This window comes from Tachypleus tridentatus, chromosome 7 (assembly GCF_004210375.1).
Source record: "Tachypleus tridentatus isolate NWPU-2018 chromosome 7, ASM421037v1, whole genome shotgun sequence".
NCBI lineage: Eukaryota > Metazoa > Arthropoda > Merostomata > Xiphosura > Limulidae > Tachypleus > Tachypleus tridentatus.
The window spans coordinates 159,915,751-159,933,846 of NC_134831.1; the positions used below are offsets into that span (position 1 = coordinate 159,915,751).

The following is an 18,096-nucleotide window of genomic DNA, read 5'->3' on the forward strand; positions in this document are numbered from 1 at the left end:
ATTTATCAAATTGTACATGATCACGTATGTAAAAAGACTGACAAAATTTTGTGTAAAATAACATAATTACACAAGTCAGGTTGGTGTACTACTATGAATGCCAGTTTCTTTGTTCACAAACTTAGAGAAAGTATCTTGGTTCCATTTTATTATTTCAGTCTTTAAACAACAAACCACACTATCTATCTCTGTCTTTTATGTTTTTAATATAAAAAAAAACTTGATACACAAAAAATACTCTTAAAAACATCACATTATTTGTAACTGTACCTCCATTCGAGATTACTTTGGCCACTTCTAGCTTTGCATTTATAAACCATTGAAAATTTTTGCACCTGAAATTTATTTTGTAATAAAATAAAAGTCATTACATGACAACTGTATACAAGCCCATGTTGATTTGAAAGTGTGTTAATACAATAGGCTTTTCTGATAAATATTTAAAATTTTAGAAATTTACCATCTGTGTAGGTAAGAAAACAATACAAGTCACCAGGTGTTATTTTTATCATTTTCGTAGCTTTAATGTTAAACAAAAAAATTTGAATTCTGTTTTGTTTTTTATACCACCAATTTCAAATACTGATAATATAAAGTTTACAAATAACAAATTTATTTTGCTTCATACATTCTCAAATTGTATCTTTCCCAATAGGCATATTAAAGGAATTTACTTTACAATTAAATTACAATTGTAGGACCCCTCAGTGTGGATTCCTGTACGTGGTGAGGGGACCTCCCAGGGAAGGTTCTGTTCTTTCAGTCTACCTCCTCTGGGATCTAAACATCCACCCACATGTTTGCCGTGCTTGGTGACCCGTGAATGGGAGGAGAGGATCCTGGTGGTTGAGGGATCCAACCCTAACACACCACTTTGGCCTTGAATTCCTGTAGACGGGCGGCTTTTGGGTGGCCCCCCTTGGGTCAATCGGCTGGTCCACTTGGGCTAGAGTCAACCAAGTACCAGTGTTGGAAGTTCTCAAAGGGTGTTGTGGACATTGTGTCTGATGCTGGTGTTTGGGTATAGTGCTGATGAAACCCTGGTATTGCTGCAATGACATTGTAGTGCATCCCCTCGTAGGACTCCATGGTGGGTGAGGTCAGTGGGTATCGAAATTTTCCTTTTTCCTATGGATCCTCCTTCAAACAAATTAAATAAAATAGTAAAAAAACAGTCAATAGGTAAACGACCATGTCTTGAAGACTCTGAGCAGCAGTCTTCAACAACTGTAACACACGTATCTCATTTTCTTATATTACATTCTCTTTCAGAAAAACCTTTAGGGCAAATGTCCTTCTTTTTTATTCAGAAGGGACTAGAGGGTCTTGCTGGCTCTCTAAAGTCCATAAAGAAGCTTCGATCTGGAGTCATATTGGTTGAAACATCCACAACTCCACACAGTGAACTCCTCTTGAACTCAAAGGCAATTGGGGATATACCTATTGAGGTTACACCTCATGCTACCTTGAATTCATCACGAGGAATTATTGTTGAGAAGGATTTGAAGAACATCCTCGAGTCAGAAATTCTCGCTCATGTCTCCATTCAAGGAGTTTCTGCAGTGAGGCGCATCTCCACTTGCAAAGATGGAGTTAACACTGCCGACAAATAACCTCGTTTTGACATTTACATCACCACTTACACCTGCCACCATCAAGGCAGGTTATCTAATTTGCAGGGTTCGGCCGCACATTCCAAATCGTCCAATGTTTCCAATGACAGAGGTTCGGCCACTCTAAGACATCATGTCGTGGTTCCCTGACATGTGCTCGTTGTGGTGGCAAGGACCACGATGCTTATGAGCGTGACACAGACCCACATTGTGTCAACTGCAATGGGTCTCACCCTTCCTACTTTCGTTCTTGCCCAAAATGGTTGGAGGAAAAAGAGGTGCAGCGTATGAAAACGACACATAACATTAGTTATCCTGAGGCTCGAAAATTGCTGTCTGCCACTCCATCTCAGACATATGCTGCTGCACTTCATTCCACAACTACAGTGGGAGTCCAGACAAGTCTCTCTGTACCTCCAAGAGAATCGTTTTCAAAACCAATGAATCGACTTTCACGCCCATCTCTGTTCCTCCCATACATTCCAACAAACCTCAAGATCCACATTCTTCAGTTTGAAATACAGGCATTTCTTTTGATACATCTTTTTCTCCCACCCCAAGATGCAAAACAATCATTCATTTGCATCCTCAGTCACTGGAATCCCCATCCAATAACAAAGACCTGTCCAATCAACCCAGGGCAGGATCGATGGAGGTCGATAGACCTCCTTCGACTAAGGACACTAAGGAAAAATGACGTGGTTGTAAACAGAAGGGTTCTCCAGCCACTTCGCCTACCCGTCGTTAAAAATGGCCACCTTGATACAATGGAACTGTCGAGGTTCACGTTCTAATCTGGATGATATCAAAACACTGATTGCTTCCTACCATCCTGTATGTCTTTCCTAACAAGAAACATTTCTAAAACCTGCTGATACAGTCACCATTCAGCAGTTTACTCTGTACAGAAATGACAGGCTGTGTGAGTACATGGAGGGGTGGCACTATTGGTTGATCAGCATGTGCCCACCCTGTCTTTGTCACTTAACACACCCTTGGAGGCTGTAGCCATCCGTGTTTCCTTGGGTCATACCATCACTGTTTGTTCTCTCTACTTGTCCCCTGGAGAGACATATGATCAATCAGACCTTGATGCTCTCATTGAACAGTTGCTGTCTCCTTTTCTAATCCTGGGGGACTTTAATGGACATCATCCCATCTGGGGAAGTGCTGTTATTGATAGGAGGGGTCGCTCTGTAGAGCGTATGCTCTCTGATCACAATCTTTCTCTTTTCAGTACTGGTTCTTTCACTTATTTTCATGCACCTAGTCAGTCCTTTACTGCTATTGATCTCTCAGTTTGCTCCCCTTCATTATTCTCCCATTTTTCATGGAGGGTTGACAATAATCCACCAGGCAGTGATCATTTTCCTATACTTTTGAGAGAGACTGGCCGTGGTCGATGCCATCCTACCCGCATGCCCCGGTGGAAGCTGGATCAGGCAGACTAATCCATTTTCACTGCTCTCGCAGAACTTGATCCTACCATCATGAATCAGCCATCAATTGACAACTGTGTGGCAGCAGTAACTGACTGTATCATACAAGCAGCTGCTCAGTATATTCCTAAAACCTCGACATGTTTTCCACAATATCCTCGTCTGTGGTGGAATTCTGCTTACCACTTGGCATGGAGGGCTCAAAAACTGGCCTGGGATACTTTTCGTAGATATCCCACACTTTCAAACCACATCGCCTTCCAACGTGCCCGTGCACATGCTAGGTGGGTAAGACGTCAAAGCCAGAAGGAATCTTGAATTAATTTCACAACTAGCATATCTTCTACCACCAGTTCCAAGGTCATATGTGACAGGATTCGATAGGTCAGTGGGCACTACAATTCTGTCCCCCTCTCGATCTTACTCTCTGATGGCCAAGAGGTAGCTGATGTCCGGAGCATTGACGATACTCTAGGTGAAAGCTTTTGTCGGGTATCTAGCACTTCTGCTTGTTCCTCCACTTTCTTGGCCATCAAGACTCAGGCAGAGCGTTCACCTCTTTCCTTTTGAACTGGCTGTCTCTTTGACTATAATTGTCCCTTTATACTTGTGGAACTGAAAATGGCCCTTCATCGGTCTGGCAATACTATGACATGCTACGCTATCTCCCTTCTGCTTCTCTTGATGTTCTTCTAATTGTCTTTAACTGGATCTGGCAGAAGAATGTTTTTCCTGATGCCTGGCACCAGGCTATTATCTTACCTTTCTCTAAGCCTGGCAAAGATCCCAAGATTCCTTCAAACTACCGTCCAATTGCTTTGATGAGCTGTCTCTGTAAGACCTTGGAGAAGATGGTTAATGCTGGTCTTATTTGGTTCCTCGAATCAAACAACCTCCTCTCGCCCACCCAGTGTGGGTTCTGATGACAGAACTCCACCACGGACCACCTAATTCAACTTTAAACATCAATTAGAGAAGCCTTTTTCAAACAACAACATCTTGTATTAATATTCTTTTACACTGAGAAGGCTTACAATACAACATGGAGGTATGGCATTTTGCAAGACCTCCCTGTATATGGGTTACATGGCCATTTGCCCATTTTTATTAAAAATTTTTTAATGGACAGGGGATTCCAAGTCTTCAACACTTTTCCATTCTTTTCTACAGGAACTTGGAGTCCTTCAGGGTTGTGTTTTGAGTGTCACACTTTTCGGTATAAAGGTTCATGCCATTACTGAACAACTCCCTCTCAATGTTGCAAATGGGCTCTATGTCGACGACTTTCACATCTCGTGTCAGTCGTCGAATGTGAGTTGTATTGAGCGGCAACTACAAACTGCCCTCAATCGTGTGCTGAAGTGGACTACGGCAAACGGCTTTAATTTTTCTCTCTCTAAAACCATATGCATGCACTTTTGCCACCAACGGGGTATTCATCCTAATCCTGAACTCCGTATCGGTGAAATTTCACTGCTAGTGGTCCCTGAGACCAAGTTCTTGGGGCTTATCTTTGACCGTAAGCTGACCTTTATACCACACTTAAAGCAGCTACGGGTCAAATGCACAAGAGTGCTGAACATCCTCCGTGTCCTCTCTACAGTCAGTTGGGGAGCGGATCGATGTTCTATGTTAAAGATATATCGTGCTCTTATTCGATCAAAACTTGGCTTAGAGATGCTGGACCTCATTCATCATGAAGGACTTCGACTCTGCACTGGGACCTTTTGCATTTCCCCAGTTCAAAACTTATACATAGAATCTCATGAACCTTCTCTGCACCTTTGCCGTTTGCAACTGTCTTTACTATATTCTTCGAAACTTCGCTCCTTACCAAAGCATCCCACCTGGGGAAGTGTTTCTCTCCTCAGTGGGCCATACTTTTTCGAAACAGACGATCTGCCATTGCTCCTTTTGGCCTTCGCATCCAGGCACAATTGGATGAATTGGGTCTGTCCTTGGATAACATTGCAGAATCCACTGGTCAGCCCATCACACCATGACTTATTAGAGCCCCCAAATGTGACCTTTCTTTCAAACATCTGAAAAAGGCAGATACTCCCGATTGGAAGTACCGTCTTTTATTTACTGAACATCTTTCGAACAATCATTCCATTCCAATTTGTACTGATGGTTCCAAATCAGGTAATTCTGTGGGCTCTGCCATGGTTTGTTGCGGTTCGTTGGTTCTGCACAAAATCCCCTCTATAGCTTCTGTGTTCACTGCTGAACTGTACACCATATTTCTTGCCCTGGATCATATTCAAGCTGAGCAGTACTCCAACTGTACTATCTATACTGACTCGCTTAGTTCTCTACTGGCCCTGGAATTGCTTCACGTTGACTCACGCCCTGTTCTCACTGATATTCAAAACCAACTGGCCCATTTCTCATTAACATCTACTTCTATCCAGTTTTTCTGGATACCAGGCCATGTTGGTATTCACGGGAACGAGCTTGCAGACATGGTAGTTAAATCTGTCTGCTCTGGCTCTATCACCACTGTGCCTATTCTGTACATGGACTGTGGTCCTGTATTCAAGGCACAGCTCCGTGCCAGCTGGCAGTTCACTTGGAGTGAGCAACGCAACAACAAGCTTTTTTCAAATAAAACCCTATATTGGGCTTTGGCCGTCTAGCTTTCATAAGGTTCAAAAGGAGGAAATTGTTCTAACTAGACTACACGCTGGTCACAGTTCTTTAACTCATCATTTTCTTTTATCTGGAACAGTTGCACCAGTGTGTAGTTTGTGTAGCACTCAAATCACTGTAAGCCACATTTTACTTTCCTGCCATCATTTTGACTCTCAATGATGGCACTATTTTAAACATGTTTTGTCCCAGGGTTTGTCTGTAACATTGGACGGTATTATTGGTGATGGTGATGCTGTCCACCTTGATTAAATTTTTAGTTTTTTAATGGCCATTAATCTTTTTAATTGCGGTTCCCTTTTCAGAGTCTCAATCTCTCTAGTTCAGTTTGAAATTGGAAAATGGCCAGAACATTAAATCACTCGACACCAGGATTGGAAAGGCCAACTTCAGGTGACTAACACTGCTGTTTGAACTACCCGTTAGTCGTCCTGGCGAGTTGTTATTACAATTTTGCTGCATGTCTTTTAACACTTTTATTGCTTTACCTTTTAGTACTGGCCATAATGACATATAACCCAGAACCAGGACTGGAAAGGCCAACTTCAGGTGACTGATGATGGTTCTTGTACTTACCTGTTAGTCTTCCTGGCGGGTTATGATCATTACCATTTTGCTAGAGAAAGTCCTTTACAACTTCTCTTCCTCTGCTTTCTCTCTTAATATTGTAGACTAGGTGTCAACATTGGTTTTATGCTCTTTCTGTTTTTCAATGATGTTTTGTTTTACCTTCATTTCTTTTTCTGTATTTTACTATATTCAATTTATTTCTACCTTTTTAACGGACATTTGGTGCAGATAGCCTAGCTGCTTTGTGCCATAAAACACTAAATAAATCAATCAATCAATACAGTTGTGGGAGGGTGATCAAAGTTAGTGTCAGCAGTTTGCATTTCATTTCCTTATATAAAAGAAGTACTAAATTAGAACATTTCATTTATGCAATGTTGTGGTCAGACATGTAATTTGCATATTCAGGCTATTTTAAATGCTACTGGCACAAAATAATTTTTTGCCTGCATGCTGGTTCATGCAAAAAAAAAATAATGGAAAATATGCATTCTTTGTGTAGACATGCACTTTGAAATGTATTATGAATGACTTTATAGCAATAGATCATGGTCATAACCAGAAAATTTTGATGAGTAATTAGCTTACTTGAATATGCAAAGAAATGTAATTGACTCCATTAAGACATCATTTGGTTTTGCTGAGGATTCCCTTGATATTATGGGATACTGACTATGGAAAATGGCAGAAAAATTAGAAGGTGCAGATATGTTCAAGGATTTTTTTTTTTTTAAGTTGCTAAATTTTTCATTATTTAATTTTTATAGTGCATATTGGTATATGGAAGAGATATTAATACTAGAAATAAATGACCTTACAAAAATGTCATTATATAAATAGATTCTCTTTGTTTTGCTTTGCAGCTTCTTCAAAAGTGTTCAGTACAATTTGTACTGTCAGTTTTAGTGAATGGTTTACTTTCCGGAAGTAAGTAAGGGGATTTGGCCCAGTTGAGAAACATCCTAGAGGCAAACTGCTTAGTTTTATTTTGTAGATGAAGTGCAGGTTCACATGCAGTCAAAAACTTGAAGTATATTGCCCAGTATCTGGAAAGGATTAAATGTTAATTTTCTTTCTTGTCTTTCTAACTTAATATTTTGTAATACGAGAGTTTTAATAACTTATTAAATAACTTGCTTGAAATGTGTGTTGAATCACTTTTCTTAGGGCTTGGTATTGGCAGCTGGTTAAAGTGCTCGACTCACACTTTCAGGATCACAGGTTCATGTCCTCATCCCACCAAACTTGCTTTCCCTTTCAGCTGTGGGGACATTATAATATGACAATCAATCTGACTATTCATTGGTAAAAAGAGTTGCTTAAGAATTGGCAGTGGGTAGTGATGTTTTCCCTCTGTTTTTCACCGTTACATGAGAGACAGTTAGTACAGATAGCCCTCGCATAGCTTTGCATGATATTCAAAATAAACCAATCCACTTATTTTAGTTCCCTGAAGGTGAAATGAGACACATTCCAAACATATATTAAATACTTTTCATTGTTCCCATTGCTAACTTTTTTCTTTTTACACAAATTTGTATTTTGGAACAACTTATTTTTAAAATGGACATGTTATTTGTAAAATTTAAGTTTTCTTGGACCAATGTAAATAAATTTAGTTTGTTTTTCTGTTTATTATTAGAAATTTCTGTCTTATAAATAAGCAAATGACTTGAAATTAGAAAAAGTTTGATTTAAAATGTAGAGACCCTTTTGTTCTCTCATTATTAGCAGAATTGTCCAGTAAATATTCTGAAAGATCCATAACAATTTCTTTTCCATTTGTGCTATTTTCTACTTTCAATTCTAATAATATATTGATACCTTTGAATACATTAAATTTTTCAGGCATTTGATGATGCCATTGCTGAGTTAGACACATTGAATGAAGACTCTTATAAAGACAGTACATTAATTATGCAGCTACTGAGGGACAATTTGACAGTAAGTGCCATAAAAAATCATTTTGTTGTCTCTTATTAGTAGAGAAATAAAAATTTCTGGTAATCTTAAATTCTATTTTGAAGAAATTTATTTTAACTGAAGTTTTATAAAGACAATTCAAAAATAGATTTTAAAACTAGCGTAACATAGCTTTGGTTCTGCAAAACTGAATATTTTTTATATGATTTACATGCAATTTAAAATACCTACCCTTTTGAATTTTCAGTAATTTATGTCAAACACTGTATTTTTCTTTTCATTTTTGATTGAATCAACTAATCTGTAGTTAAGAACTTAATATTTGTTGGTGATAGATATGTAAACTGTAATCTTTATATTTACCCAGTTATGGACATCAGATACACAGGGTGATGGAGATGAACCCACAGAAACACAAGAAAAGTGATCCACTCCAGACTGCGAGCATTCCCACCTCTGTTACATCTAAGAGGATGCCTTTCGTTGTTAACACTTGTACACAACCAGTAGTATTGATACTCATGAGTTTTCTGACTAAATAATTTCCCTGTGGTTATGTGTTATTTTTAATACCAAATGATTCAACTGCGCTTGTGTTCTTGGTCCTATAATAATCACAGTTGTGTGTGTATTATTCCTCGTCTTTTCTTAAGGAATTTCCAGAACAGCCGTACATCACGGGGAAGTTACCATTCAGATAGCTGGTGTCGTCTTATGATGCTTATTAATTAATTTGGATTCACTGAAATGCAAAACTAGGATGTTTTTTGGTGGTGTTTTTTTTTCAGACTAATGCTTGGTTCTTTTGTTTTAGTCAGTATAAACGTAGTGTAGCTAAGTTATTAAACCATATTGAAAGGTAGGATCTCTTTAATAAAAGTTCCACTTAAATATCAGAAATGTAGATATTTTTCTTTAGTCCTGAATAGCTTCTAGTATTTTTTAACTTGTGATGTGTTTTGAAGTTGGCATGTTATAATGTTTTGTTTGTGTTCGAGGGTTATATTTACAGAACCCTGTACACAATTATTAACAGACCATATCTGTCGGTCTAGTCACTGCTAGAAGATGTTTTCTTCCCACAGGTGACATTATTTCAAACTTAGCTTCTTTAGTGTGGTTGTCTCTTGGATTTTGGTGGTCTGTACTCTGCTTTTGTTGGTGTAGAAACAAATGTCACCTTCGTGCATGCCAGTTTAATAACTTACTACATTAACAGTAGAGTTGTATAGGAAAATAATTGTATTTAACTTCTGCTTTGTTTTCTGATTGGTCAAATCTGTATCTACTTGTTATATGTACATGCCTGTTTTTATAATTTACTACAGTAACAAGTTGTATAGAAATAAACAAACTTGCCTAATTATCTACATTGTTGATTCAGTGATTAGTCAGATATACTTATTGATTTTCGCAGTTAACACCACATCATTATAATCAGAAATGATACCCAAATATGGTTAGGAAGGATATCCCAATTATATTTCTGTACTTGCTTGTAATTAACGTATCTTCCGCTTGAAAATAAACATTTACAGTTAATATAAGCAATTCCTTTTATCCGTCAATATCAGATTTGGTCCACTACTTAGTGTCAGTGTATTGTTATTTAATATTTTCCTTACTGCCATAGAATATTCCGTTAAAATTCTTTATCTATATAGTAAGTTAAGAAAACTTGCATGAATGAAAATAGGACAGTACACTTTGCACCACAACTTAGTACGTCTGTTGTAAGTGCAAAAATAAACGTTTACACTGCTATAATGTACACCATCATTTTTGTTAAATTTACAAATACCTTAACACCATTTAAAATAACCAAACTTCAAATAGAACCATGCCTCAAGACAAAAACCATGGTGTTTGCATTACCTGTGAGAGGTTTTGTAGGTGAAACAGGAACAAGTGTTGACACAAAGCTTTCTGAACATACATTAAGTACAGAAACACAAACAGTAAAATTTTTATGAATAAGAAACGAGTAACTACATAAAACGAAGAATAGTAGGGAATATGCTTGATCAAATCGTGCTAAATTTCACCATTTTTAACATCAATTGAACAGTTTTCTGACCTCTTGTGTCATTATGGAAATTTAATGTTTAGGGATCACTTATTCACTGTTGACCAGTTCTCCTGCTAGAATGAGACTGAAGAAAAAGCATAAATCTGTCGAAACTAGTTTCCCCAATATAAAGACTTTTGATAATTTCTTTCGTTTACTGTAGTTTTTGTCTGTAAGTTGCCATTCAAATCGTATCATGCAGAGTACGTTATTGTTGCATATTCATGGAAGCCATATTAGGATTGCAATGATACCAGTCTTCATAGACGAATATAATAGCATACTATATGAACATATAAGGCTCACTTTGGGAGACGCGTCCCCAAATAAATATTCCTGGGTCAAATGATCCCTCTAACTTGACACTTATGGCTGTGGTTTATTACAGCAAGTGCATCATCATTTCTGTCTTTGTAGAAGGTTTTAATGACTGAAATTTGTAGTAGGACGTGTATAAAAATGTTCAGACAAAAAAATAACCCAACTCCACTTTTTCAGATCATTAATCAAATAAAACCTTACGAAGATGGATGTGTCTGAGGAACACATTAGGTATGTAATGCTTTATGAGTTTAAAAAAGGCAACAATGTAGCAGAAACCACGAAACATTCAAGGTGTTTATGGTGCGGAGTCTCTCAATGAAAGAAAATGTCGAAGATGGCTTCAGAAGTTCAGATCAGGTGATGCGCCACGTTCAGGTCGTCCTGTTGAGTTTAATGATGACTTGCTGCTGGCTGCACTTGATAAAGATCGTGCTGTAACAGTTGAAGAGCTAACACAGAAGCTTAATTCAACCCATTCAACAGTTCACCGTCATCTGCAACAGCTTGGATAGGTGTCAAAACTTGGAAAATGGGTCCCACATAATTTGACAGAAGCCAACCTTCGAGAGTGGATACTTGCACTTCTCTGCATTCCCGTGAATGTAACTCATCTTTTTGGACAGGAGATTAAAAATTGATATTTTATAAGAATGTTAAGCGCTGCAGATAATGGATCATTGCAGGTAAACTGGCTAAAGCACAGCCCAAAATCGACCTCCACCCTGGGAAAGTCTTGTTAAGCTTTTGGTGTGATCCCCTTTGAGTTGCTGACAATCAACGTAACGATTACATCAGACTTCTATTGTCAACAGTTACAGCGGTTGAATGTTGCAATGAAAGAAAAGAGGCCTTTGATCAGTGTTGTGTTACACCAGGATAATACACGGCCCTATACAGCAAGGATTTAAGAGCTAGACTGGGAATAACTTAACATCCTCCTTATTCTCCAGGCCTTGCCCCATCTGATTATCGTCTATTCCGAAGTTTGCAAAACTGTCTTTAATGGAAAAGATCTTGGAACACATTGAGATGTCAAAACTACCTTCTACATTCTTTTCTTCCAAACCCCACGAATTTTAAGGAAGTGACATTCAGAAGCTTGTGAATTGTTGGCAGGAAGTAATTTATAATAATTGGAACATTATTGATTAAACATTAAAAAACATTTGAAATTCTTTCTTTCTGAACCTAAAATCGGACATTACTTAAGGGATGGCCTGATATTTTTTACTGGTATATCTCTGAATTAGTATGCTCATCAAATTAATTGGATTTAGCTAACTCGCCATTCACCGCCCTCGTTCTTAGGGGATTGATTGAATTTGAATGTACTCGTTTATACTAGCCAATGAAACGAGAGATTTCTCATGATCGTAACTTGCATCAGCAAGCGAGTGGTTTTTGTCATTGTTACTATCGTGAGGCCCGGCATGGCCTAGCGCGTAAGGCGTGCGACTCGTAATCCGAGGGTCGCGGGTTCGCGCCCGCGTCGCGCTAAACATGCTCGCCCTCCCAGCCGTGGGGGTGTATAATGTTACGGTCAATCCCACTATTCGTTGGTAAAAGAGTAGCCCAAGAGCTGGCGGTGGGTGGTGATGACTAGCTGCCTTCCCTCTAGTCTTACACTGCTAAATTAGGGACGGCTAGCACAGATAGCCCTCGAGTAGCTTTGTGCGAAATTTCCAAACAAAGTTACTATCGCAGCTATAGGTTCACAAATAAGAGATAACCATTTTCGGTGTCAAACTGCAGAGTGAATGAACTAGTTTTATTCTCTCATATCCATGTAACTTTCTTCACGCAAATTCACGTATGAGGACAGTTTGTATCTTCCTGACCCCACCCCCCTCCAGGCAAATCAAGGTTAGATTTCTAAGCTCCATGCACATCGATAGTAAAGGAAATATATTTCTATAACTAATGCATACCTTTTTTAAAACGTATATAAGTTTCTAAGAAATTATTTCGTGGGTAAGCCTAACTTTTTTTAAATCATAAATTTTAAATATTAATTTTAGGTAACTAATATCAAAAGATTTTGAAAGGAAATCTCCAAATATGCCACACTTTAATGTGCAAACAGTGGCAGGAAAATGTTTAAAGCTTAAGTTTAACAAAATGTTGGTATCGTGATGATGAGAGACCCACTTGAATTAAAAGTGTATTCTCAAGACGGCTGGTATGGATATTAAAACTTAAAGTACAAAACAATATTTCGACCTTCTTAGATCATCTGGTTAACAAAGAGTTTGAAAAAAAACTTTCACATATATGTGAATGAAACTGGGCGCGTTAAACGAGATAGTAAGTTGGCGGTGGATGGTATTGACCAGCTGTCCTTCCTCCAGTGTGTTCAAAATAAGGGAACACAAACGCAGATAACCCTCGAGTACCTTTTCGAAAAATTCAAAAATAAATTACGTGGTAGCAGGTATATGAATACTGAAAATAAAATGGTGTAAATCGATTATTAAACGAACTGAGGAATGAATAATTATTTCCATCTACAAAGCGAATATTCAATGACAGCTACGGAAAAAAATAAATCACTTTCTTTGTCGAAACATACGCAAACAAAGGATTATAGCAATTTTTCTAAACCTACCTAATGTGATGATAAAAAATATAGGTAAGGTGTTTTCTCGCACGAAACATAAATAATACTGACCTAAAACTCGAATATGCGCAACACGAACTTTTTTTAATCATCAGGTTAAAGTCAACATTATCAAGTGTGCCACTCAAGAATGAAGCAATTCATTACTACCATTGAGGTTATTTATCACTTTAAAACTGGCTTTTGTTGCAAATGATATAAAGCAGTGAAAAGAGATATTTTCTATTAGTTGAATTATAGAAACGATACAGTTTATCGTTTCTCTGGTACTGCAACGAATATGGTATTCGAATGCTTCCTTTTTGATAACATTTTGGAAACAAGGCAAAACGCTAAATACGTTTCGTTGTTTTATTGGATTTCGTTACAGATAAAGCGAGATTATACTTTTTTTTAATTTACATAATTTATTTAACAGTAATCAATTCATAATTGATAAAAACAGTTGCAGTCAACACTCAAAAATAAATATACTTTCGCTAATTTACCAATGTAAAGTAAGGCGTTTTTGTTAAAAGGTTTTGTTTTACCTCAGCAGTTAGCTTGAGAGCGAGAAATGGAAAACAATTTAAATGCTGTTATTTCACAATTTGCTATCTTACAAGATGGCGCGACAGATGCAATGTGGCGACGCAACCGAAGAATTGTCCATCTGGTGATAATTAGCACGAAAGTAATGTCACGACCACCCTACTTGCGAGGAAGTGCATTAAATTTTAATGAATATTTAAACATATCGGTATATCCTAAATTAAGAAATGGCATTTTTGCGAACTAATATTTTTCTGAATATATGTGTATCTCAACCTAACAAAAGTGCACTACTTTAAAATATTTAAAACGTTTTTACTAATACTTTATATACTAGATTAATGGATTTCGTATACACTTAAAGAAACACTGCCAAAGTGGGACCCAATTGAAATTATGTTATAAATATGTTTTACATGATGCGTATCCAAGTGTTTGCATACAAACTTTGCGGAAATTCTTTTTTCATTTTTGTTACAGAAAACTAAATGACTGAACAAAGACAAGTATAGATAATTCCCTTGTTATGACGTGAACACATTTTGCAAGTCAGCGACGTACGATTATAATTAGTGATACTAATAACTATTCTGTATGACAAGTACAATAAAAAATAATTGCCTTATTATTTCTAATTGTGTTTTTTGTTAAGCTGTATGTTAAACACTCAGTGTTACAGCCTAAACTTTTAATGCTTCTGTCAATAACTATCATAAGATAAGGATGAAATAATAAATGATTAATGCCTATAAATATTTCTTTAACGCTGGAAAATCATCAAAATGCATACTTTTATGTTAATTGATTCACTTAATTACTTGAACAGGCGATAGATGGCAGTAATACTAGCAACAAGCATTGGTTTATAACAAACTTGCAACAAATGCTTTAAATAAAAACAGTGACAAGCAGCAGCTATTACGTCGTATTTAGTTCTTTTGGTTATACATAATGTATTCAACTTAATTTGGACTTGTAACTAGTACAACTAATAGTAGTTAAACAGGCAAATTAGGTAAAAAGAAAATCCGACAACCAGAATCAACAGAAACCTCTGACGTCATTCGATTGTGAGAATTAATAAAATAGCGAGATGAGGATAAATCAACAAATCCTTACGGGTCTTGAACTAAAGTTACCAAAATTAAAATATTTCGTTGAGCTCACTAAACGATTATCAAGCGTTATTTCGTACTAAAGAAGTATACTGTACGACGAACGTCGACTGGAACTTGTTTAAATTATAAATTAACTTTGTGAAGGCGTATTAAATATACCTATCTTGGTATCTAACATAATATTACGTGTTGCACCTTATACTATATTTTTTAAGAAATAATACACAGGAAAATAAAGTAAATACTTATCACATACAACACGCTCAAACGAATTTACGTAAGAGTATAATCTACTGGACTAGTAACTGACAAAAAAAAAGAGGGGGGTACTTTTATTCCCCAAGAATGTATATGTACAGTATTTCCTACGTTACGCCCACCTACTGGCTTTTCTTCAAACACCTTGTGAGAAGACAAGTCTACTTTCTATTTAACAAGCAAGCAGAATTTGAAAATACTACACTTCACATATTTTATTTCCATAGTACAATTTTACAAATTTTTATCGACACAACACTCCTTAGATTCTTATCATTACACACTGACAATACTTTATCATAATATACTTGGCGTTTAACGTACTTTTTTAAATGTTAGTATAACACACCTTAACATTTGCCGGCTTCTCTTATCTGTTGCAAAATATTATCAGCGTTGTGTAATCAACAAAAAGTTGTAACTTATAACGACTTCATTTATAGATCGACGTAAAATTAATAAACACGAGTAGATCATGCCACAACGATATCAAGTTATTGGTGATAAAAGACGATTGATGACAGAATCCACATGAATGGATGAGTGTGGATCTAGTCATGCTATCTAAGCCACATGGACCAGACGCACAGTCATCAATCCACGGTAGACACCACAACAGGTAGCCTCTTCAAACTTCGTGCTGCAGGTAGATCCGGGACGATGCAGTCGCCATTACTGGTACTAAAAACTATTCTCCAAACACACTGAACCAAGATTAGTGACTGGGGGATGGGGGTTATATTAAATAATGAAAGTACAAGTTCAACCTACTGATTCTTGAGCTTACTTCGGTGTTTTTGGAGTCACCGTTTTTTCTGAAGAAGTAAACTATTAGCAACAACGGATAGGCTACGCGATAGTTGTGAAACTATACTTGTAAGTTGTACCCCCACCAATATGGCGCTTCACGCGTACACGCGATAGCACGACCCTGAATGGGCACCGTCACTATAGGCTCATTAAGTGAAAAGTATGGGGCTAAAGAACCAATCCTAAACCCGAGTTGGCACAGCGTATATCATGGCATGTTTCCCTTAGGCAATGACTGGGCTTTCTCCTACTCACGCACAGGACTTGTTGGAGTCAGAGAGGACCGTTTCCGATCGGCGACCAACTTTTTACCTCTCACTAGACACTTGAACTCTTCGTCTGTCCCATATGTGTTTCTGACTGCCTCTCATCTTTGAATCGTTAGAATCATTTATCCCGCGTATAGGCTTGACAATTTACTCGCGCTTTTCTCAAATCCTACAGTTAAAACAAATTATGAATTTTATTTATTTTAATCACAAAATTTGTAATAAACTCTAACAGATTACATTTAGTTTTACCAGCATTCCACACATGAACGATGAAAAGCACATAAATAAATTTAAAATGTACGTTTTTCTCCTAGCCTAAGAAAATGAAAATCCTCTCTTTGTACATCAACTTACATTCAGCTAGTACTTAAGCGCCAACTCAAGGGCCTGGAACGAGGTTAGGCGACTTGTACTAAAACCGGTTCTTTATACACTACAAGAAAGGTTACGTAACCAACCCCAGAGCAGAAAAAAATTACAGAAATACTAGGAAAAAAAGTTCTTATAAGAGCTATTTTAAATGTGTCTTTTTCATAAAAACTAAACACAAATCTAACAACCACCTCCAGCAAAACATTTGACTTTATTCATATATATTAACTTTACGCAACAATGTTGTAACATGAATTTTTTTTGGACGAAGCAGACACATTTTTACTGTATTACTTTCATAAATAGTTATGTAATACGCAAATCGTATTTATTTCATATATGATTATAGAATTATACTAGTACATACATTCTGAAACAATGGCCAAACAAGTTCCAACTCATTATCTGAAGGTTCGCCATAATCACTACATGATTAGAAACGTTTTAGTTTTTATTTCAGTGTAAACCCTTTTGCATTTAAAAACAGCGTCTAAACAAACCATATATATTTATTCTCTCGTGTCACGATCGTATCCAAATACTTCACATACATATATATGATGAACATAAAACACGTTTTAAAAATATGAAGACCTTACAGATCTGTAAAAAACTGGTTATTAATAATACAGTTAAGATCCACTTCTTACATATCTCGGTTTTCACTTCTTCAACTCAGATGATGTCTGTTGTTAAATAAAGGAACAATTATTTACTAAAAGTATAAATCTAGGAAGTACTTCCCACAGTTTTAAAGTTATCAATATATGATCAAAGTCTTCTGTTTGTTTTGGAATTTCGCACAAAGCTACTCGAGGGTTATCTGTGCTAGCCGTCCCTAATTTAGCAGTGTAAGACTAGAGGGAAGGCAGCTAGTCATCACCACCCACCGCCAACTCTTGGGCTACTCTTTTACCAACGAATAGTGGGATTGACCATCACATTATAACGCCCCCACGGCTGGGAGGGCGAGCATGTTTTGGCGCGACTCGGGCGCGAACCCGCGACCCTCAGATTACGAAGTGCACGCCTTAACGCGCTAGGCCATGCCAGGCCCCTCAAAGTCTTCAAACTGTCTAAACCCAAACGCTACTCAGTAATTAACGTGCCGAACGGTGGTTCTATGGTTCGCACCTCCTTATCGCTAAAAAAAAAAAATTGCCCTCCGTACTTTGGGGCAGAGAGTACGTTATAGGAATAACGGTCATATCCCACTATATTAGAAAAGAAACCCAATACAGTGGAGCGCCATTAAGCCGCGGACCAGTAAACCGCGAAATCGCTTAAGCCGCTGTAGCAAGTCTTGTCCCAAAATTTTTGATGTATTAAATCTACTACCTGGCTTTTTAAAGTTTCTCACACTCTCCTTGTCTTTATAACTTCAAGGGGATATTTAAAAAGGATTTGCTTTAATTTGGGAAATAAATAAAATATATTACAATAGAAATCGACCGTTAATCTACCTTATCCGCTCTCTATGTCAGCTTTATGGAGGCCGCCATTGTTACCAAATCACACCTCTCCATACA

General features: G+C 37.2%; 1 protein-coding gene across 1 annotated transcript in view; it reads left to right on the forward strand.

The window, feature by feature from the left end:
• The window catches only part of LOC143257020 (14-3-3 protein zeta-like), a 29,069-nt gene extending 19,506 nt beyond the window's left edge, over nucleotides 1–9,563 (forward strand). Inside the window, exons 5-6 of the mRNA XM_076515070.1 lie at nucleotides 8,123–8,218; nucleotides 8,565–9,563. Coding sequence (XP_076371185.1) covers nucleotides 8,123–8,218; nucleotides 8,565–8,624 — 156 coding nt within the window. The 3' untranslated portion in view covers nucleotides 8,625–9,563. The remainder of the gene's footprint in view (nucleotides 1–8,122; nucleotides 8,219–8,564) is intronic.
• Nucleotides 9,564–18,096: the final 8,533 nt, after the last annotated feature.